The 23,396-nt window shown below is 35.5% G+C and overlaps 1 protein-coding gene across 1 annotated transcript in view; it reads left to right on the forward strand.

Moving 5' to 3' along the window:
- The window catches only part of PHIP (pleckstrin homology domain interacting protein), a 166,999-nt gene that overhangs the window by 104,534 nt on the left and 39,069 nt on the right, over nt 1-23,396 (forward strand). The window contains exons 17-22 of the mRNA XM_006874563.1: nt 4,534-4,671; nt 6,905-7,088; nt 10,064-10,181; nt 12,459-12,599; nt 16,850-16,926; nt 20,930-21,161. Coding sequence (XP_006874625.1) covers nt 4,534-4,671; nt 6,905-7,088; nt 10,064-10,181; nt 12,459-12,599; nt 16,850-16,926; nt 20,930-21,161 — 890 coding nt within the window. The remainder of the gene's footprint in view (nt 1-4,533; nt 4,672-6,904; nt 7,089-10,063; nt 10,182-12,458; nt 12,600-16,849; nt 16,927-20,929; nt 21,162-23,396) is intronic.

The following is a 23,396-nucleotide window of genomic DNA, read 5'->3' on the forward strand; positions in this document are numbered from 1 at the left end:
AGCTCTTTATATCCTTTAAGAATGAAGAGGTACATATTGTAATGGAAGAAATTCCTTGACCCAACATTCCTGGCCATTTTCTCACTAAAGGTTTCAATTTTCTTAAAACTTTTATCTAATACATCCTCTGGTCATCCTGTATTCTTCAAGAAAATATGTCAAGATTGCAGTTAAGTGCTGCCGAGTTGATTCCGACCCATAGCGACCCTATACATAGGTTTCTGAGGAGCGATTGGTGAGCTTGAAATGCTGACCTTCCAGTTCAAACGGCTTTGCAGTCTGGTGCATTACACAGTGCCACACCAGGACTCTGCCAAGATTAGGAATCCCAAAAGATTACAGTCACCCTGATCTTTTGAGCTGATCTTTTTCTGCCATGAATTTAACTGGCCCAGCATATCCCCTCAGAAGACACAATTTTGATTGGACCTTTGATTTTAAGGCACGGTAGTAAGACTAAGACAGGTTATTATTGCAGGAAAACTGTTCACACAGACATGTTTAAACATGATATATCTGAAATACACCCATGCACGTGTGAACTGGAATCATAGTGGCAATGTTTTTTGTTTTATAACCAAACACTTCATGATGTAGAGGTTTAGGGTCATTGCTTCATGGGACTTCCCAGGTAATTGGCCTAATACAGTGTATGGTGTTTCTGTTCTACCTTCTAGTGTGTTGGGTGATGCTTGGGCTCTTAGAAGCTTGCAAGTGACCATTCGTGTCCTGTTGGTCTTTATTTACCTCAAGGAATAGCGGGAGAAGGGTCTGGAATATGAATGTGTGGCTAATTAACTGCCAGGAAACCAGAAGAATTGAATGATGTTAAATGACATTAATATAATATTAATACTATTGAATGTTTTATTCAAAGATTCTGTAGAAAAATCTTGAGCAAAAGGGAGATAATGCAGAGAGCATAAAGTCAAATTCTCATGGGCTACAGACTTTCTGTAGCCAGGGAGGGTGAATGAACCCCCCAAATGATTGCCCTAATGTAATCTTTAAAACTTAAGCCAAAAATAATTCCCTAAAATCTCCTTAAAAAACAAACAGTAGTTTAGTGTAACTAATAAAGAATATCTGTCTTATGCATCCTCCTCTTTGAAGAACTATCTATATTGTATCACATTGATAACAACAACTTGAAATAGTACATAATAAAACCTAGGGGCAATGAGTTTATGTTAATGAGGGGAGGAATAATTTGAAACCGAACAAGTGAGAATGGTTGCACAATTTGAAAAATGTAATCATTGTCACTAGATTGTAGAGTTGTGTATATTTTTGTGTGTATTCTCAATAACAAGTATTTATTATTTTTTTTAAAAAAGGATTACAACCGAGATAACCCTACAGGACAGTTCTCCATCTCATGGGTTCTTTCTGAGTCGAGATAAACATTACAGCACACAACAACAGAGGCTTCTGAGAAAACATGGCTCTGACTACAACTTGATTTTGGGCTTTTGGTCTCCAGAAAATGGAAAAAAAAAAAAAAATTTTGTATTGATTTAAGCCCAAAAAACATAGTTAAGAAATTTTAAAAAATGTTGTTAAAAGGACATGAAACAAGAGTAGGACTAGTTTGCATATTGTCAGTTGAAGATTGTATAAAAAAGTGATCATTTTGAAATGTTTTTAAGAAGTAATGTGGGCAAAAGTGTCCATTGTTTGAGCAGTAAATGTTTAATTGACATAATGTAGGAGAAGGTCAAATTAGATGAATTAAATGTGTTGAGAATTGAGGAAAGGAGACATGGTCTATAAATATCTCTCTTTTGACCTAACACTGTGTTTGACAAGAAATGTTGCTATTTTAAATAAAAATAGTTGACAAGACTCTAAAAACCAATTTTGAATCTTATTTTATTTTAGACTAGGAAAAATGTTAAAATATTTAAGGCCTTGACTGTAGCTTAATAGATAAAACCTCTAAATATGTGAAAAAACATATTGCATGTAATGTTCGTGATTTGTTGTGTGCTGCTGAGTCAGTTCCAACTCAAATCAACCCTGTATAGGTTTTTCAGGAGTGGCTGGTGGGTTTGAAATGTCGACTTTGCAGCTACCAATCCAGTGCTTGTCCTAAATGCCACACTAAAACCCAATATTTGTTTGTGATTGTTATTAAATGCTATTGAGCCAGTTTTGACTCATAGTGACCCTGTTTAGGGTTTCCAAGGAGTGACTGGTGAGTTTTTGAACCGCCACCCAAAGGGGGGGTTAGTTTTTAGCTGGAATTGAAGCCTTTGATATATATAATTGTAATCACCAGCCACTCCCCCGAAACCTATATGTAGTCTGTGAAACTAAGATGTCTTCTTAGATAGACACAACATGAGTATAAATGTTGTTAAGTGCTGTTGAGTCAGTTCCAACCCATAGGGACCCTGTATAGGATTTCCAAGAAGCAACTGGTGAGCTTGAACCACCAACCTTGCGGTTCAAACTGACTTTACAGTCCAGCGCGTTAACCCACAGCGTCACACCAGGACTCCATGAGTATAAATAGAGGTAGTATTTTGGAGTCCTGGTGTGGCTCTGTGGGTTAATGTGCTGGACCGCAAGGATGATTTGAACTGAAAGGTTTCCAAGCTCACCAGCAGCTCCTTGGAAAACCGTATACAGGGTCATTGTGAGTCAGAACTGAATAGCACTTTTTAACAACAGTGACAAGTTTAGGCAAACATTGCATATCAGAGAAGTCTCAGCAGGTTGCAGGTGGAAGAATCTGGCAAGAATGAGATCCTGCCAGCTTTAATGTAGGTGTTTAGTCTGAGATTTCAGGTGTAAATTGTTAATAATAAAGAACTCATTTACTAAAACATCAGTGCTCTTTAACAGTTTATTAATTTATAATTGTTAAACTTTTATAGATAGTATTTAGTTTCTTATAGGAAGGGGGAAGAGGCTTAAAATTGTAATGGAAAAAGGCATTATCTTTTCATTCCATTTTTCCATGAACTTTTTATGGCGTCTTGGTGTGGCACTGAGGGTTAGTGCACTGGACTGCAAAGTCGGTTTAAACCACAAGGTTGGCAGTTCAAGCTCATCATCCACTCCTTGGAAAGTCTATACAGGGTTGCTATGGGTCGAAACCGACTTGTAGGTACACAGCAACAACGTGGACTTTTTGAAGCCCCCTCTTTTATAAGGGGTCCTAAGCCTAAAAGTTGAGAAGATGAAATTTAACAGACATTGTGCCTTTTTCAAGTTATTGAGGATTCATGGACACTCTGACTTCTAGACTGTTACTCTTTCTTCTATACCAAACTACTTTGAGTAGGTAGTGGACTTGGTCTTTGATTTACCATGACCCTACGTAAGGTTTTCAAGCCTGTAAATCTTTATGGGAGCAGAAAACCGCCTCTTTCTCTCTTGTAGCAGCTGGTGGATTCAAACTATTGACCTTTTGGTTAGAAACCCTGTGGATAATCCATTACATAACCCATTACACCAAGTAGGTACTAGATATTAATAATGGGCCACAGGAACAATTTTTAAAAAAATTTTTTAAAGCAAGTCACAGTGTTTTTATAGTGAATCACACAAAAAAAGTTAAGTTAAATATTTGTTTGACTATTTAAGACGTTCCAAGTATAAAATCAATGAAAATGAAGGGTGAGAATGCTTGCACAATTATTATATTTATTTTTGTAAATCTATAACTATGACAAAATTTACTTGGGGGAATCCCCGATAGTTGTCATAATAACTTGACTCAAATGTAGCTTTGTTAAATTTACAAGACAGTATATATTAAACGTGCTTTTTTGCTTATTAACTTAACTTGGACCATGCCAGATTATTCATCAATATCAAACATGAGATGTGTTTCCAGCAACATAACTGGGGAAGACGCATCTGCTGGCATCTTTTTTACCTCTCCCACTTTCTGGCTTTTTCATCTTGGACAAGTTAATTGTATGCCATGGAATTTTAGTTTTCTGTGATAAAATGAAATCACATTATACATTTAATACATGTAATTTTCTTTCCCTTGTACCTTTCTTGCTACTACTCCTTCATTCCAGAATGCCCATAGTGTTTTGTATTCACACCTCAATTCCACTGAACTGGATCCCCAGTAGCAAGCATAGTTCCTAATATACAGTAGGATTTTTGAGATCGTACATAATTAGTAATAATTTGTTGTTTCAAAGAAATATGAGTTGAGTTAGATTATTCTTTGCCACTTACTAGCTATGTTCTTGAAGCAGTTATTTTGGTTTCCAAATCTATAAAGTGGAATTAATAGTAATATTTATCTCACAGTTGAAAGGATTATACAAATGTCTGAATCGTGGTAAACACTCAGTAAAATTTAACTCATTGTTCTTTTTAATACATCTAAGTGTTTTGGATGACATCTGTTTTTTAACCTCATTATTTATAGTTGATCATTTTAGGTCATTTACCCAGACTTTGTATGTTTTTGTTTTAATTCATCTCATAAGTGAGATTTATGATAAAATGGTTGAAATAGTAACTAAAGTATGCTTACATTTTGCATGGTGTATTACATAGGACTGAACCAAGTTTTAAGTCAGCAAGCAAACCAGGAAATCAGCCCATTGGATAGTATGATACAAAGACTGCAGCAGGAGCAAGACATGAGACGTTCTGGTGAAGCAAGTGTCAGTAATACCAGTCGTTTAAATAGAGGTATGAGTGATTCTACAGTACACAAGTGATTAAACAAATTCTAGTAAAATTTCTAAAATGATTATTTAATGTGTATCTTCCAAATTTCCTATAAAGAATGTAGAAATCAAAAACCATTTAAAAATGACTTCATAATTTATTGGAATATATTGAAAGCCACACTCTAGAATATCTCTTTGCTCTTTATTACATACTATTAAATTTTAAACTGTTAAGGCAAATTTATGATGTCACAAATCATATCCTTATTTTGTCTTATTTTTGCTTCTTGGCAGTTTTTGTAAAACACTTACTTTGTTTTTTTAAGATTTTATTGTGAATTGAGAATTGAGTGATAGTTTACATGGGAATACTTCGGTTTTACAATCCTATTTTGTTTGGTTTTATTGCAATTATTCAAATTTGCTCCATGAATCATAATCCAACAGTATTTGCTTCTATTCTCTCTGTCGTTTTTAATGTACACAAAAACACTCAGGAATATATAATCATTTAAACAATCAAATTGCACATTCTACAAACCTGCCTCCTTGTGCCAGCACACAGCCTTTCTCTTTCCATGAACTAGAGTCCTCAGCTGCTTGCTCTGTTTCTCCATGCCATCATCTTTGCCTCCATCTCTGGTGTCACAGCTTCTCTGCATAAGGTCCCACATTTCTGCTCGTGCTCTTCTCCCTTGATGGTCCTAGGGTCCACTGTTCCTTGTAAGATAACTAAGTTTTGTTACAAAACTTCTACCTTTATAGTTATGACAATTGCAGTTAGTCATTGTAATTGAATATTAACCATCTTATCCCCCTTCTCCTTTCACCAGACCCATCTAGACAAGATGAAAACTATTCAGTGGAGACTCTGCCTTCCCCTACACACACTGAAACTAAACTCCCTCTTAAAATTTTGTAAGCCAGCTGCTTTGTGCCTATATAACCCCCCTGCCATTTTAGGTAGCCAATATCTAAGTTGCCTGTCTCTATCAACCCTGTGTACAGAGGGGATAGGATTAACCCTTAATGTGAAGGTTCCTTCCCTCTCAGTTGGTATTTTGAGCTACTATATCCTTAAATAAGGAGCTCTGGTAGCGTAGTGGTTACGAATCAGGCCGTGAATCTCAGGGTCAGCAGTTCGAAACTACCAGCTGTTCCACGGGAGATGAGGCTTTCTGCTCCTGTAAAGATTTATAGCCTTGGAAACCCTGTACAGGGTCGCTATGAGTCGGAACCGACTCCACGTCACATTACGACAACAACAAATATCCTTAGATGAGGAGCTCTGGTAGCATAGTGGTTACGAATTGGGCTATGAACCCCAAGGTCAGCCGTTAGAAACTACCAGCTGTTCCGTGGGAGAAAGATGAGGCTTTCTGCTCCCGTAAAGGTTTACAGCCTTGGAAACGCTGTACAGGGTCTCTACGAGTTGAAACCGACTCCACGGCTCATAACAACAACAAATATCCTTAAGTGTAGGCTAAGTTCCTTAAATTATAGCAGTTTACATTTGACTCCTCTATCAAATTTATCTTCCTCTAGTCAAGTTTTGATCATCAAGCCATTGAAGCTAGGTCAATGAGTACTATTTGTAAGTTATGGCATTCTTAGACATCTCCCTTCATTTCGTATTAGCTGGATGCTTAACTCTCAGTTCTAGCCATCCGTGGCTCTGTCCTTGTTCATGGGCTCAAGAGTTCTCAGGTCTCACCATACTTTGGACCAACCAGACCTTCCTCTTCATCTGTCTTATCTCCAGGTCAACAGGAGTCTATGGAAAATTGTCATATTCAGCCTGTATCTTTATTGCTGCCTTCCCCCCACTTATACTCTCCAGTAGACCAATATGGTCGCCAGCAAGCTTGCATGCCCACTTGTGTGTTCCCTTAAAGTTTCAGTCTTGAAAGAGGTGTTTTTCCTGATGGGACTTGATTGCTTGCCTTGATGGCTACCTGGCAAACATCTTTCTTGTTCTTGTAGTAGCTAATCAGCCTGTCATTTTTGTTTTTGATTTTTTTTCTCCTGGTCATCTTTGGCATTTAGTCTAGGGATTACTTACTGGTGAACTGTATAACCATGTTTTGTTTTCATTATACTTTTGTCTTTTGGTTATTTTATTTCCTGATTTGAGAGTTTATTTGCTACAATATGTGAAGCTCATGTGGAAGATGTATAGATTTTTTTTCTGCTATAAAATAATGAAGGAGTATCTCTAACTGCAATATATTTTATTAATTTTGTCATTTTAGGCTCCATAAGTTCTACCTCAGAAGTCCATTCACCACCAAATGTAGGACTGAGGCGTAGTGGACAAATAGAAGGTGTACGACAAATGCATAGCAATGCACCAAGAAGTGAAATAGCCACAGAAAGAGATCTTGTAGCTTGGAGTCGAAGGGTGGTAGTACCTGAGCTATCAGCTGGTGTAGCCAGGTAAGGGAAATTCTGACTTTTTATTTATTGCAGTTGCTTGTGTTTATTTTAAATTATAATCTTTAGAATGGCTTTTTAACTGTAAATTTATCAGAAGAGCTTTCATTTTTAAGCTATTAATGGTTCTGGATAGAAATTAGACTAGTCATGTTAATGTTATGAGCTAAGATGTATTTAGTTAAATGAGAAGAAAATTATAAATTTGGATTGACCATTTATGAGATTTTATTGAGTTGTTGTTAACCATTGAGTTGGTTCCGACCCATAGCGACCCTGTAGAGGTTTTCCAAGGAGCATCTGGTGAGCTTGAACCACCAACCTTGCAGTTCATACCGACTTTGTAGTCTAGCACATTAATCCAAGCACTACACCAGGACTCCTTTATTTAGTTAGGGTACTTAAATTCTAGTTTGTTCTGTTTAAATGTCTTAAAACACATAAAGTTTGTTAAAATTATTTTACTTTTTAAATGGATTTGTTAATCATTCACACTATAATTCAAAAGCATACAACACTTACTTGTAAACATAGATGTTTCCATGTATAAAAACATTTCTTTTTTATCCAGCTTCACAAGTGGGGAGGAGAATCATCATTATCAGCTGATTCCTATGAGGCAGAGGTCAGATATTCCTCTACCCTCCAACCTTCTTCTACTCCATTCTGACACTAACCATCCCTCCGATTAGCACTCTACTTCTCAGCTGTGTTCAGCAATTCATTGTGCAACGCTCACAGTAAACATCAAAGACAGTTCTCACAATTGTGCTGTTTATTCAGGAATAATATTGGACAATTCAGAATCAGAAACAACTTAGGATAGGACACTTTTGCAGTCAGTAGTACCTGTGCACAGCTGTACTGCTGACACACCTCTCATCATTCTTGGCCTCAGCCATTCAGCTCTTGGACTTTGTGTGCCCTGCTATAGCAAGTATTAGAATCTCCTTCAGCCTTGTGGGTTTGGGTACATGCTGGAAGCCTTGCTAAAGGCACTTAGCCTCACATGTGCTACGGGCCAGGAAGCCCGATAGCTCTGTCTTTCCATATTACTGCTTCTGCTGTCACTTCTGCCACCACTACCTCTCTCTGCCGTGCCTTTAGTATCCAAAAGAATGTGATCCATATGAAAAGTGTGTACAGGACTCTAATGGAGGGATTGGTTGGTTTGTCATTCTGCTGGATTTAAAGTGAGTCATCTCAGAAGCAGAAATGGCTCTTCTTTCTTCATGGTTTTTAAATGCTCTGTTTCTGAGATGGCTCATTTGAACCCAGCAGAATGGTAAAACCAACTAATCCCTGAATTAGAGTTCTATAGACCCTTTTTGTATGGTTTTCTGGTAGCACTGTAGGATAAGCACTGGATTACTAACTTTAATTGGCTGTTCAAACCCACTAGCTGCTCCATGGGAGAAAGATGAGGCTTTCTGCTCCTGTAAAGATTTATAGCCTCAGAAATCCTGTATAGGATTGCTGTGTTTCAGAATCAACTTGATGGCAGTGGGTAGATACCGAAATATTTAGTGAGAAATTACCAAGACTGTTGGTGAAGCCACCACTCATCTATCAGTTTGTCATACTGTAGTGATTTGTGTGTTGCTGTGAGTCTGGAAGCTGTGCCACCGGTATTTTAAACACCAGCAGAGTCAATCACAGTGGACAGGTTTCAGATGAGCTTCCAGACAAAGATCAATTTCAAAGGACAGACAAAACCTACTCCTGAATATTCAGTCACTGTAAACCTTATGCATAGTAGTGGAACACTGTCTGCACCAGATTACTGATTGTCGAAACATGATAAAAGAGCACCAGAATATTGTCAGATATCGTGCCAGAAGATGAGCCCCTCAGGTTGGAAGGCACTCAAAATACGACTGGGTAAGAGCTTCTTCCACAAAGTAGAGTTGATCGTGATAATGTGAATGGAGTAAAGCCCTCTGTACCGTCGTGTGCTGATGTGGCACATCTTAAAATGAAGAGAAACAATCAGAGCTCAACCAGAAGTAAAAAGAAGAAGGGGAAAAAAAAGTAATCTCATACAATTTGATGAACTTGACCTACACCTATGGAAGCAGTAGCTCAAAAGAGGGAACAAGTCCTTACAGCAAGAATCATTCCCACACCCTCCACACACAAAGTAGATAGGGATGGGCAACTTGGACATTGAATATTAAATGCTTTTTCATTATGAAATTTTTTCAGGAAAAAATTAAAGTTCAAAGATTTAATGCTGTTGCTGTCTAAAAACTTATTTAGAACTAAAACTATATCCACTCATAGCATAAGGAGTAAATCACGACTCATAGCAACCCTAAACAGGGTTTCTGAGGCTATAAATTTTTATAGTAGCAAAAAGCCTCATTTTTCTCCCACAAAGTAGCTTGTGTTTTTGAGCTTCCAACCTTGTGGTTAGCAGTCCAGTGCTTTTCCTACAGTGCTACTTTAAATTTATAGAACTCGAACTCACAAGGACAAAATAATTTTAATACTTTACCACTTAAGTTCCTTTTTAGTTTAATGCATAGGTAGATTGGAGGTTTTTTAATTTCTGAAGCCTGGCGTGCCCCTCATTTGAAAAAACATCGTTCTTCCAGGGCTTCAGTTTCATTAGTTCAATCTCTATGCTGTCATGCCCTATTTTTCAAAGATTCCAGTGATCTGGATGGCAAAGCCACCTGATTTAAAAAAAAAGAAAATCCAGTTTCTAACCCTTGAAAAAGTTACCCTAGTTATAACATGTTCCCAGAATTTAAATTTGAGTAGAGACACTACTCTAATAACTTTCTAGCATTATAGTCATTTGATCTTGAGCCCCAAACCTATGAATTTGAATTCAGAAGTCTTTATCACACACCACCATGTAGAAAGAAAAGATCAGCAATATTGTTCTCTCTTGGACACCTAACATTCCCTTTTCAGGGAAATCATTTGAAAACATTATAAATGAACATAATCGCCTTTTCATTCTTTTTCAGTAGGCAAGAAGAATGGAGAACTGCGAAAGGTGAAGAAGAAGTGAAGATTTATAGGTCAGAAGAGAAAAGAAAACACTTCACTGTTCCAAAAGAGAATAAAATACTCATTGTCTCTAAGGTAAATTTTAATTTTAGATTTGCTGCCTTTTAGCATATCTTCCTAAATGCCAATTCTTGTATAGCTATTAAACATAATAAATGTTGTTTTAAAGTGTTAACGAAGATCTTTAAGTAGTTCTCCCATTGGTAGCACATTCTGAATCAGGTTTTTACTTGTTTTCTTCCTACATATTTACTGCTTTACACTTCTTTTTGTAGATGATCAAGTCAGTTTTGCCGTTTTAAACAATTTTTCTTACTTTCTTCATTGTTGTTGTTAAGTGCCATCGAGTTGGTTCTGACCCATAGCGACCCTGTACAGGGTTTCTGAGGGTGTAAATCTTTACGGGAGTAGAAAGCCTCATCTTTCTCCCGTACTTTCTTCATTAAGATAGGTAAATTAACCTTGCTAATTTCTCCTTTTGGTTTCTCTGTCATCTCACTCTGGAAAACTTTGGATCCACTGACTTCCAATTGATCATGTACTTCTAATTATCTATCCTTTAATTCCATTTTTAATCGTTCTTAGGTTTGAAAGCTTCGGAGCCTTCGATCATGAAATAAAATATACTTATTTAGAACTTCTTATCAAGTCCAAGTCACCATTTCTGCACAGATTTATCTAAACCAAGAAATGATAAATAATTGGCTTTTTAATGTTCCTTTATCTTTCCGTTTTTTCTGAAACCTAGATTAGTCTTACATAGAAATTTATTTACTTATTTATGACTTTTTAGAGGATGCAAGCAGTTCTTTACTCTATAATTTTTTCTTTTTACTAAGGGTACCCTCTCAGGGGCAATAGGATAACAAAAGGGAACCTCTTTCTCAAATATTTTGATTGGTGGGTGGGATGATTGTGGTGCGTATTTTTTTCCCCCTGGTTTCTGATAAGCACACCTTTTTCTTTATTTAGAATCCAAGTATACATGTATTTCAAAAGTTTTGGGGAAAATTCCATTATTATATTCCCCTTTTCAACAAATTTTTTGAAGCGATCGTATACAATGTTAAAAGCATTTATAAAATTACAGAATGAAGCATAGGTCCAAGAGGGATGAGCAAAAGGTCATTTGCTTTCCTGAGGAAGGTTTCTAGAAGTTGCAGTATGACATTCTGCATATATCCCATTGTCTAGAACATTGTCATGTGACACCCCATAATGAAAATTTATTTCTTAGAGGAAGGTAGGACATATTTGACAGCCAGTACTTGAATCCTGGTGTGACGCTGTGGGCTAATGCCTCAGACTGCATAGTTGTTTAACTGCAAGGTCGGTGGTTCAAGCTCACCAACTACTCCTTGTGGTGGAATCGACTCAACGGCTCTTAACAAGAACTTGAATTTATCGTAAAGAAATATTAGATTGCAGATAGAGCCTTAAAAAGTTACATGTTTATGACAAAAAATGTCCTATTGTCTTTCATAAGATATTCATAACAAATTTTTAATGACATGGATTTGAATAGTTTAAAATATATTTATGTTAAATGAAGGCAGCAGGATAATGTAAATTCTTTAACAATGGATATTCATATTGACTTTGTATAGGATTTTAAGGAGCATAGCTAGCTGATCATCATTTCCTTTTCTATACCTTTACTGTTTCCCAAGAGTTTTTAATAACTTTAATTAAATTATAAAATCTTTAAGTCTGATGCCTGTCTGACTTGTTTCTTTGAAGGTAGTCTTTAGGATTTTGCTTTATTTTTCATATCTAACTTTTCTTTATTTGGTGACTCCTTTTTTATTGTTGTATCTGTTAAGTTTGTCAGTTCTCCTTCTGGTATGGGATTTTTCAGGCTTTTTTAAAAAAAAATTTTCTCTCCCATATTGTTCATTGTGGTCTCATCTACTACAGGAACGTTTTCCCACATTTATTTTTAGCAAGCAGGGTAGCTTTATTATGATCACATTTAGATTTTCAGTTTGCCTTTGCCTTCTATCAATGGGAACACCCTATGGTCCTCTTTCTTACATAATTTCTGTAGGTTTGCTGTTGGAGTGGATTGCTCAATGTTTGACTTTTACTATTGTCATGTGTCCTTAAATATGGTCCCTTAATCAGAAAAATTTTTTTTTTAACTTAACAGACAATAAGTCAATTCACGTCTGTGATTTAGCTTGACGTAATCTGAAAATTTTTGGTAAGCTTATCTACAATATAGTCTTATCTAGGTATGATTATCTTAAATATGAGTATATTTTTCATAATAATAAAAATGTAGCTCTTAAAACTAAAAGAAGCTAGTTCTTTGAGAATATTTTAAATAAATTCAATTAAACTCTTTTCCAGAATCATGCTCATGAACATTTCTTTGATCTTGGAGAATCCAAAAAGCAACAGGCAAATCAACACAACTATCATACCAGATCTGCATTGGAAGAACCTCCTAGACCCCCAGAAGAGATAGAAAATGGCACTAGCTCTTCAGATGTAAGATCTCAGTTTCATGGGCATCTTCTTCAGTTTTTGTTTCTAGTTTTCAATATAACTTTCATTGTTTGCATGCATTGATACATTTTTTATATTGAAGATATTTTTAGGTCTTACAGTGATATTCACAGCTTCCATAAATGATTACAAACCTATTATGTATGTTATAGGCCTGGCACACATATTCATAATCTCAAACCCACATAAAAAAATCCATATGTGTAAATTACTTCCATTTTCTCTATTAGGTATCTCAGATTCAAAGATGTTAATTTACACCTTCATGTATTAAATCATATGTTTTTGTTAGGTGCTGTCAAATCTATTATAATTCATAGCAATACCATATTGTGTTTCCGAGAATGTAAATCTAAAGAATCTGAAGGATCCTCCTGAGATGCACCTGGTGGGTTTGAGCTGCTGACCTTGTGGTTAGCACTCCAGTGCCTATCCTGTAGAACCACCAGTCCTCCTTGTTAAATTGTGTTGTTGTTAAATGCTGTCAACCTGGTTCTGACTTAACAGCGAACCTGTTGGATTTGAAACACTGACCTTTCGCTTTGTAGTCCAGTGCTTATCCTACAGTGCCACACCAGGTGTGGTGATGTTGGTGGTATGCTGTCAAATCGGTTCTGACTCATAGTATTCCTATAAAGGTTTTCTGAGGCTGTCCTTAACAGAAGCAGAAAGTCTCATCTTTCTCCCATGGAGCCTTTCTCGTAGATTTGAACTGCTGACTCATGGATAGCAGCCCAATTTATAACCTTTATGTTACCAGGGCTTCTTACACCAACTCTGTTGTTTTTAAGTTCTGTGAAGTCGGTTCCATCTCATAGCGACCCTGTATAGGGTTTCCAAGGAGCCTCTGGTGAGTTTAAACTTGATCTTGTGGTTCAAATCATGACCTTCAGTACTTATCCTGTTGCACCACACTAGGTATTGTTATTAAGTACTGTGGAGTTGGTTCCAACTCATAGTGACCCTACACAGGATTTCCGAGGCTGCAAATCTTTACGGGAACAGAAAGCCGCATCTTTCTACACTGGAACATCTGGTTAGCTGTTAACTTTGAGGTTAGCAATCAGGGATTAATCCCAAGTTCCTTTTATACTAAAGCCAAGTTTTTAAAACCCCATTGCATTATCGTTTATTCTGCAAGTATAACAATTTATAGGCATTCGACAATTGTGGTTACATTTTAATTCCTGTTATCAATTTGTGCCTTTATTAATACAATTTAAATATTGTCCCTCATGTGTAATTATTTCTATAAATATTTGCCGTACCAAATTTCACATTTCTTTGGCAAAAGGAATTAACTTGCAATCACTGATCCTACTCATCACTTAAAATGATCTCTTCTGCTGCTTATTACCCCACTCCCATTTGGTCAGTCTGTCACCTTAGATATTAATTACTACATACTTTTGAAGCTTTCTTTTTTTTCAACTGAGGCCTAAGTGGAAATTTATTCAGTATATTCTCTCAGATACAAAAATGTTAAAAATATTTTAGTTGTAACTTAAACATTAGTTTCCTAATGCATTTTTATCCTTGTATGGTCAGGTTAAAATAATGTGTTCGTTCTGGCAAAATGATAAAGTATACTAAAGCCTAACACTTAAAACTTCAGGTATACACATGAAACAAAATATACATAGACTTACTGTTTGCCTTTAAAATATTTCTTCTCGTTGAAAGATTTACAATATTCTAAATACACATTTACTAGAAATCTGTAATAATGTATTTTCAGGAACACATCTGTTACTTTAAGAAAAAAATAACTGAATCATTTGTTTTTAAAAATAATTTTCTATTTTAACATTGTTTTGGAGCAGCTAAATAAATTTCTAGAAGAGTTACATAACAGAAATAAATATCGAGTTGGACATAATATAAATAATCCTGAGTTTTGTGGCTCAAATATTTTGTATTTCAGTACAATACCCTTTTGTATTAAAAGTTAAAAATATTTTTGCTTTTTTTGTTTGGGAATTATCAGATCATTTGTTTAGATTTTTTCTCAAATTACATTAAATAGAGACTACATTTGCTAAATAGAATTTTGTTACTGATCTTTTCATACATGCTTATTTTGTTTTCTAGGATTGTAGAATAGTCATATAATGTACATTTTCCATTATTGCATCATTAAAATGAGAAAAACTTCCCCCAAACATGCTAGTTTATTTAAATAGAAAAGAAATAAAACTCATTGGCCTCCTAAAAAGTAATCTGAGTGTGCCCATCAAGTTAAAAACCTTTCTTGCAGAGAGTGTTCAGTACATTGGACTTCTCCCTGGCTTCAAAATAGGCTTTATTGCTTGTTGTACTTAAGATAATATTAAATGCTTAAAATAGTTTCTAACATATATTGGTGGTGGTGATTGTGGACTATGGAGTTGGTTCTGACTTTAGCCAACCTGTTGAGGGTTTCTGTGGCTCTAAATCTTCACAGGACCAGAAAACCTCTTCTTTCTCCCACAGAATGGCTGGTAGTTTCAAATTGCTGACCTTAAGTTTAGCAGACTGACTCACAACCACTATGCTACCAGAGCGCCTTCTGACATATCTTAATAGCTTAATAAATGTAGGCTTTTACTGTTAGAGAAGCATGCATTTTATTTAAGCAAGAAAGAAATTGTGTATGATTTTGTGACCAAAAAAAAAAAACCCGCATTTTTATGAAGATAATGCCTTCACAATTACTGTCTTACTTTGACTTCTGAATATTTACTGAACAGAAACAATGCTAGATCACTTTTACTGTCCTCTCATTAAGATAATTAAGACAAGAAGGGGAATACAATTGTTATATGAGAAAACATTTTTAACAACACATAAAGCATAAATGTTCTTGCCAAATGTTACATTTCTGTAAGCATCTGTAAGAAAGAAAATTTAACTTTTAAAAGACCCAACAAGTTAACTTAGATGTTTAACTATATAATGTAATCATTTTATCTAACAGAGATTACAGTTAAGGTACTGAAAAAGCAAAAGCAAAAATGTTTAATCATCTGAAAATCATTATCTTGAATCCAATATTATGAGGGTGGTTAAAAATTATCCACACTCCAGTTGTATTAAAACACCTGTCCATGTCCACAGCTCATGATAACATTGAGTGTGCTTGTGAAATGACTGTTGAATAGAGAAGTGACAGTGGATTATATGGGGAATCATTTGCAAATCAGCCATGGTTCTATGAAACAGTCTGTGATCGTCTTGGGTTTTGAAAAGTTTGTGCAAGATGGGTACCAAAACATTTCTCAGACAAGCCTAGACTGAAGCATCTGGACACTGGCAAACAAAATTTGAACTGATACTCAAAGGATGATAAAAGTTTCTTTAAGAAAATTGTTACTGGTGACAGACAGGGATTCATCACTATGAACCTGAAAGTAAACGTCAGAGTATGGAATGGAAACATCGCTAATTGCTGACCATAAAAAGTTCAAAAGTCAACCATCAGCTGGAAAATGGATGCTGACAGTCTGGGATTCTCAAAGGCCAGCCAGTATTGGAACACTGTCAGGAAAAACATTAAACAATCAACAGTGCTCATTACAGTGAGATAATCAATGGAGAGTCGAATTTTAAACTTCAGATTAAATGCAGAAGACTACTATCCAGTGTGCTGTGATCCTTCATGACAATGCACATCTTCATACCTCTGCCCATACTGTTGACACGCTGCAAAAACTTCATTTTGAAGTGTGAAAGCAAAGTAATCTTCCCTATAGTTCTAATCTTGCTCCATCAAACTTTTCACTTGTTTGGTCCCTGAAAGCAACCATTCAAGGATGATAATTCTTTACTGTCTTCACTTCATCACCTACCTGTATTGAAGAAATGAAGACAGTGGTGCATTCGTGGCTTGCAGTTCAGCCTAAAACAAATAAGGGAATACAGAAGGTGTTGACACATGAAAAAAGTGTATGAAAAGCAAGGAGATTATGTTGAAAAAAAAAATAATTTGTCTTTTCTAAAAGTTGATTAAGTTGTACATCCATAGAGCAGATAATTTTTGACTCACCTTCATAGTAACACTGCTTCTTTGGATAAATTCAGTTAAGTTCTCAATGTTTATATAAGAACATAAAAGTTTTATTTATAACTAATTTGAACCTGTTTATATTTCAAATATCCTAATACTAGTATGATTAGATATCACTGGTATTTTCTGTAGTCTTACAATATTATTTTATAAAACTATTTGAAATATACATTTTACTATCTCCTAGGAAGGTGAAGTGGTTCCTGTCAGTGGTGGGACATCTGAAGAGGAAGAAAGGGCATGGCACAGTGATGGCAGTTCTAGGTAAATAAAAAGCACATTCCTTCAAAATGTAATGCAAAATCTTTTGAAAGCAGAAGATACTTTTTTACCCAGAAACACATTTCAGATTTCTATGGGGTTTTTACTTAAAGTTGGTTCCCTACATTTTGGGTAGGTTTGGGTGTTGTTAGGATTAAGGAGTGAGGATTATGGTTAGGACTATGGCTGTCTTGGCTATACCTAGGACTTCATTTATTAATTATTATTAGCTAGGATTAGAGTAAGTATTAGGCTAGGGCTGGGAATAATGCTTGGTTTAATATTTAGGGTTACAGTTATTTTATTTTATTTTTTTATTATGAACTGCGTGATAGTTTATTACATGGGAGAACATCAGCTTTACACTATCATTTAATTGCAGTGATTACAATCTCTCCACGCATCATTGTTCAATATTATTTGCTTCCTTTCCCTCTGGTTTTTGGGGGGGCGGGAGACAGGGGTGTGGGGAGATGTACACAAAAACACTCAGGAATATGTAATAATTTAAACAACCAAATGGCACATTCTGCAAGCCTCCCTCCTGGCTGCCAGCACCTAGTTCCTCTCTTTCCCTAAGTTCAGAGTCCCCAGCTACTCCTGCTCTGCATGTCCTCATCTCTGCCTCCATCTCTGGTGTTGCTGCTTCTCTGGATAGGTTCCCACATTTCACTTGTGCTCTTTTTTCCTCTGTTTCTGGACTGTAAGATTGACTACTGCCCCATTTTTGATACAAAACTTCTGCCTTTACAGTTGTGACAGTCACAATTAGTCATGATAACAATTAACTCACTATTGAATCCTAAGAATTGTGTCCAGCCAAAATGAAAACTATTTAGTGGGTCTCCATTCTTAAATTAAATTCCCTCTTGAAAACTTGTACAGTGGTCACTTTGTGCCTTTATCGCCCCCTCATTTAGGTGGCCAATGTCTAACTTGTTTGTCCCTTACAACCCTGTATACAGAGGGGATAAGATTGATACTTGATGTTAAGACTCCTTCCTTCTCATTTGGTATTTTGAGCTACTACATTCATATGTATAGGTCAAGTTCATCAAAGTCACAATTTATGCTCATTTCCTTTATCAAAATTTTTTTTTAATTAAAAAAAATTTTTTTTATCTTCATCTAGTCTAGTTAGTTCTAGGAGCTCTGGTAGCGTGGTGGTGGTGATTATGTGCCATGGAGTCGGTTCTGACTCCTCGGCACATAACAATAACTAGTCGAGTTCTGATTATCAAGCTATCGAGGCTATGTCAAATAGGGTATTACCTACATGTATTTTAGTCAAATCAGGTTGTCTAATGTTGTTGTTCTTCAATTTTTGGTTTGTTGAAAATGATCTAATTTTGCTTTCATATTAGATGGAAAGTTTTGCTATATATATAATTGGCAATTTGTTTCTTTCAGAGTTTAATATTTGCCATTCTGTTGTCTTCTTGCCTGTGTGGTTTTTGCTGATAAATCAGAGTTAAGTCTTTACTAGTTTTCCTTTGTAGGTAACTTCATTTTTTCTTGAACTTTTCTCAGGCTTTTTCCTTTCCCTTGGTTTTATAAAGTTGGTGTATAAAAGTCTTGTTTTTCTTTTGGGGTCTATCCTGTATGGAGTTCGTTCAGCTTCTAAATGGCTATTTTGTCATTGTTCATGTTAGTCATCTTTTCATCCAAGAACTCTTAGACAATATCCTCTATGATGTTTTTTTGTTATGGATCTTTTCCTGTTCTAGAATTTTGACTATTTCTCTTGTTTTTATTAAGTGTTGCCAAATTGACTCTGACTCTCGGTGACCCTTTGGTTAGCACTTAGGGCTTATTGTACAGCAGCGCTACACCAGGACTCCTCTAGAAGATGAATATTGAGAAATTTTTCTTCAGGCTCAGCAATTCAGCTTTTCATAGATTGAATCCTATGTTTTTCACCCTTACAGTGTATCATCTGTTTCTGAAGTCTTAGTGTTAATCTTTTGGCTTTCTAATTACTGTTTATGTATATTTCCTGTTGTTTTTCCCCAATTATTTTGTCAGTTTCTTCCCTGAGTTTTTTCATAATTTTGTCTGCTTTCCTTGATTTCATCTGTAGTTTTCTCAGTCTTCTTTCAAACTGTTGAAGTTTGCCTAATTTGCAATCTTTTAAATTACTCACCAGAAAGTTCCAATACCATTTCTGGTATATTTTTTAAATCTATATTTTGGTCACCTTTTTGAGGCACTCTGTCTTGTTTCCTTGGCTAAACTGAAATTATCTGTTTTCTCTGAAACATTGTGGTATCATTTATGTTTAGTTGATGACTGTATATTTGTGTGTTCTCAAGCACTCATCACATGTCTCATGGTGGATTGTATAGAGACTGGTAATGTGAACACAGTTCTCTGTAGCATACTTCAGGGGAGATTCACATACCTTTAAGAAGCAGGGGTGCTATACATACTAGCAAAGGAAAGGCTGCACAGAAGGAGTAACACTAGTTGCTGGGTTGGCAAGGGCCACACCCCCTTTTACAAAAGTGTGTTGGAACAAAGCAGACCTACACCTCCTTTATGCCTCCTCCAGCCATGTCCTGTACCTTCAGGCCGTTGAATCAACAGCCTCTGGCAAAAAGCTCAAGACAACCTTATTACTCCTCACCTGCCCATAAATCCAGTTTGTTTTTCTTTCTCTTATTACTCCTAGTTTTTCCTTTCTTGTTATAAGATATTTAAGGAAGTTTCACTAGTACTATTTTGGCTATTCTTTTTTATTGTAATCTTATTGTAATCTTGTATAGCTTCCTCTTCTAGTTGGCACTCCCATCACCCTCTGCCCTGTCCTCTTACACTCAGAGCTCCAGAATCACCATCTGTGTCTGTTTCACTTGATGTCCCATGTCTTTGAGGTCAGCTCATTGCACTGCTTATTCCTCCATCTTAAATATTTTTTGTTGTCTAGGATATAGGAAATTTTATATGTTTCTCTAGCTTTGTTTTTTATTTAAAGTGAGTCTTGCAACTAGATTTACAAAACGAGCCTCTTAACATGATCTCCTTAGGTGGTATTTCTTGCTGTTATTTATATTAACTTCAAAGTAATGTCATTACTCACTTTGACAAATATCTAAACATCTATTTTAGTGCACTGATGAGATCTTGTATAATCTGTTATTAGTAGTAGAATACTTTTTTTTTTCCAGTAGTGGAAATAAACTTTTATTTTTTCCTACTATTATCTCTCCATTTGGTGATATAAATGCGGATTCCAAATTTTTATATTGGTGATTTACATTGTTGTAGGGCTAAAAACATTGGCTGAACTTGCAAGATGCTAGTAGGAAGGTATGTAGTTTCTGGGGAATTATATTTATCTCCTAAGTCCTCTGGAGCAGTAGTTCTTAGAGTCAAGGAAACTAAGAACTGGAGGCTATAATTTCATTTCTAAATACAAGGACTTTTATTCCCACAATAGCATGTCTCAGTAATGATATGTAAGTTTCAAACACAGCCTCCCAGTGGGTAGGATATTATTACTGAGTTTGCTAGTCAATATCGAACAATCTATAGATATGCCAGTTTTCTATTATATGAGTTACCCATGAAGAACTCCCAACTCCCTATAAGATTGAAATCTCCACATTCCTTCCCAACAGTGACCTCTGTTTTTCTGTTCAGGATTTCTTTGTAGAATTTCAGATTGCTATTATACCCTACTTCTTAGTTTGTATGTTTTGTTATTAAGTCAGTTCTCACTTAATAGTGACCCTGTATAGGATTTCCAAAGAGTGGCTGGTGAGTTTGTACCGAACTTGAGTTTGAGTGCTCCACAGTATTTTGAACATATACAATACTCAGACATTTTTTTTTTTCTTTCTTGTTTTGAGATACTTCTAAGAAAATTTTAAGCAATAGCTTAGAAATTAGCGAATTTATATTTTTATTTCATTAGTACTGTTTTTGATATCCCCTATTTTTATAATCTCATAAAACATGGGCTTATAATTATATCTTATGTGTGTGTTTTCAAAATACCTTCTAGTGACTACTCCAGTGATTATTCTGACTGGACAGCAGATGCAGGAATTAATCTGCAGCCACCAAAGAAAGTTCCTAAACATAAAACCAAGAAAGCAGAAAGCAGTTCAGATGAAGAAGATGAATCTGACAAACAGAAGCAAAAACAGAATAAAAAGGAAAGGAAAAAAGTAAATGAAGACAAAGATGGACCAATATCACCAAAGAAAAAGAAGCCCAAAGAAAGAAAGCAGAAGGTTGAAATTAGTTTTGTCAATTTTGAAGTTTCTGTAAAGTACAGTACAGTATTGTGGACCTGAATAAGCATGTAGTCATAGGTTAAAATTCCTCAGAAGTACAGTGTTGTTATTGTGTGCCCTTGAGTCATTTCTTACCCTGTATGGAGTTTTGTAGAGTGGCTGGTAGATTTGAATTGCCAACTTTGTGTTTACGTACAGTGCTTATCCTACAGTGCCACACCAGGACTCCAGAAGTACATAATAAAATAAAATATACCAGAATATATTTATTTTACTCTGGTTTTCAGATGTTTAGTTTGGGATGAATTTTACTAACAGAAGGTTCTTTATATTGAGAAATTAACTCTATGATTTAATTTTTCTTTACTGCCCAGGTGGGAGTTTATTTACTCAAGTTATTTTGTTCCAAAACATTTAACATATTACTCTGTGTCCTGGTGTGACACTATAAGTTAATGCACTGAACTGCATGTTTGATTTGAGTCACAAGGTAGGTGATTGAAGCGCACCAGCCACTCCTAGGAAATCCTATGCAGGGCCTACCAGTCAAGATCCAAACTTTTTAGCGTGTCATGGGTTGGAACAGACTCTGGCACACAAACACCAACACCTTTAAATAATTCCTAGTTGTTACTGCTGAAAATAAAGCGTAGGAAGAATATCACCTATGAAATATAAATGATAAAAACAGTAAAGAATTTTAGGGAGTATTTGACTGTTTTTAAAAGTCCTTATTAATTAACTGTGTATGAACCATAATTTGTTGATATTAAGATCAGTAGTAGTCTTGGTTTAACTGTTAACATGCTTTTAACAGCACTTAATGTTGTTAAGTGCTGTCGAGTTCATTCCAACCAGTGGTGAACTTGAACCGCCGACCTTGCAGTTCAAATGACTTTGTAGTCTACTGCATTAACCCACAGTGACTTACATGCTAAGGACATGCATGCCAAGACTGGGTAATCAGAGAGAACACAGAAAGGAAGATACAATATTACTGAAATACATTCTGACATTCTGAAGTTGGAATTCCTTAATCTCAGAATAAAAGTAAGAGGAACTACATGTTCTTAACTTTAAAATGTAATACAAGAGACATGGTTTTTGTTCCCCAAAAGACATGCGAAGTATAGATAAATATAAGGAAGTTTTTTTTTTTTTTTAAAAGCTCTACTCTCTTTGGAATTAAATATAAGTTGTCATATGTAAATTATTAGGGAGATTGTAGGGTGTTTATCCTTAGAAAATGTTGACAAATTTTAATACACCTGATCTTGTTTTAAGTATTTATTTTATGTGAATCTTCTGATGTTTTATTTGCTTCAGCTTTATAGTTAGGAGTTTCATTAAATTCCATAGCCTTCTTTTGTTTTCTTCTGGGAATGCCTTGCCAACCATTTGCCCACAAATCTGCTGCCCCAGCATTGATCATTAATTTAGGCTTACCCATTATTTTATGTGTTAGATTGGTTAAAGGAAACTGATGTACCCATGTTATTTGGGTATTAAAGTAAATTTTCTTTTTCAGTCAAGACAATTTTGATAAACTTGAGATTTTCACCTGATACATCATTGTAAAACATAATTTTTTTTTGTCTCAAGTGTGCAGTTTGCTTCATTTTATCCCTTCATGTAGAAATCACCAACCAGTTAATATCATGGGCTCATTTATGCAAATTTGGCATGATACCACTGATAATTACTTGAAATACTTTGATTTTATTATTTTTTAATTAAATGTTATAATAAGGGCCAGTATCTTTTAGACTATTCCCTTTCATTTGAATATTGGTTCTGTGATTTGATGTTGACCTTCAATTAGATCTATTAGTAGATAAGAACTGTTCTTAGTCCTCCAGTTATCTCAACTATATATGAGGGTGCTTTAAAAATTTCATGGAAAATATCCATGAACTTTTTATTCAATTTTTCCAGAGATTGTTTGAACTTGCCATGTATAACAGCATTTCCCTTCTTATGTATGCAGACCTTTTACAGAGCTGGAAAGGTCTTCTTGCTGTTAGTTGGCATTGTGTTGGCTCCAGCTCATGGTAACCTTACAAACGTAAAGTTAACAGAGCGAAACACTGCACAGTCCTGCACTGTATTCATGATTTTTGATGTATTTAAGCCCATTGTTGAGGCTGTTTTGTCAGTTCCGCTTCTTGAGGATTTTCCTCACTTTAGCTGACCCTGTGCCAAACATGAATAGCTGTCGAACACTGTCAGTAC

This window comes from Chrysochloris asiatica, unplaced genomic scaffold (assembly GCF_000296735.1).
Source record: "Chrysochloris asiatica unplaced genomic scaffold, ChrAsi1.0 scaffold00286, whole genome shotgun sequence".
Classification (NCBI taxonomy): domain Eukaryota; kingdom Metazoa; phylum Chordata; class Mammalia; order Afrosoricida; family Chrysochloridae; genus Chrysochloris; species Chrysochloris asiatica.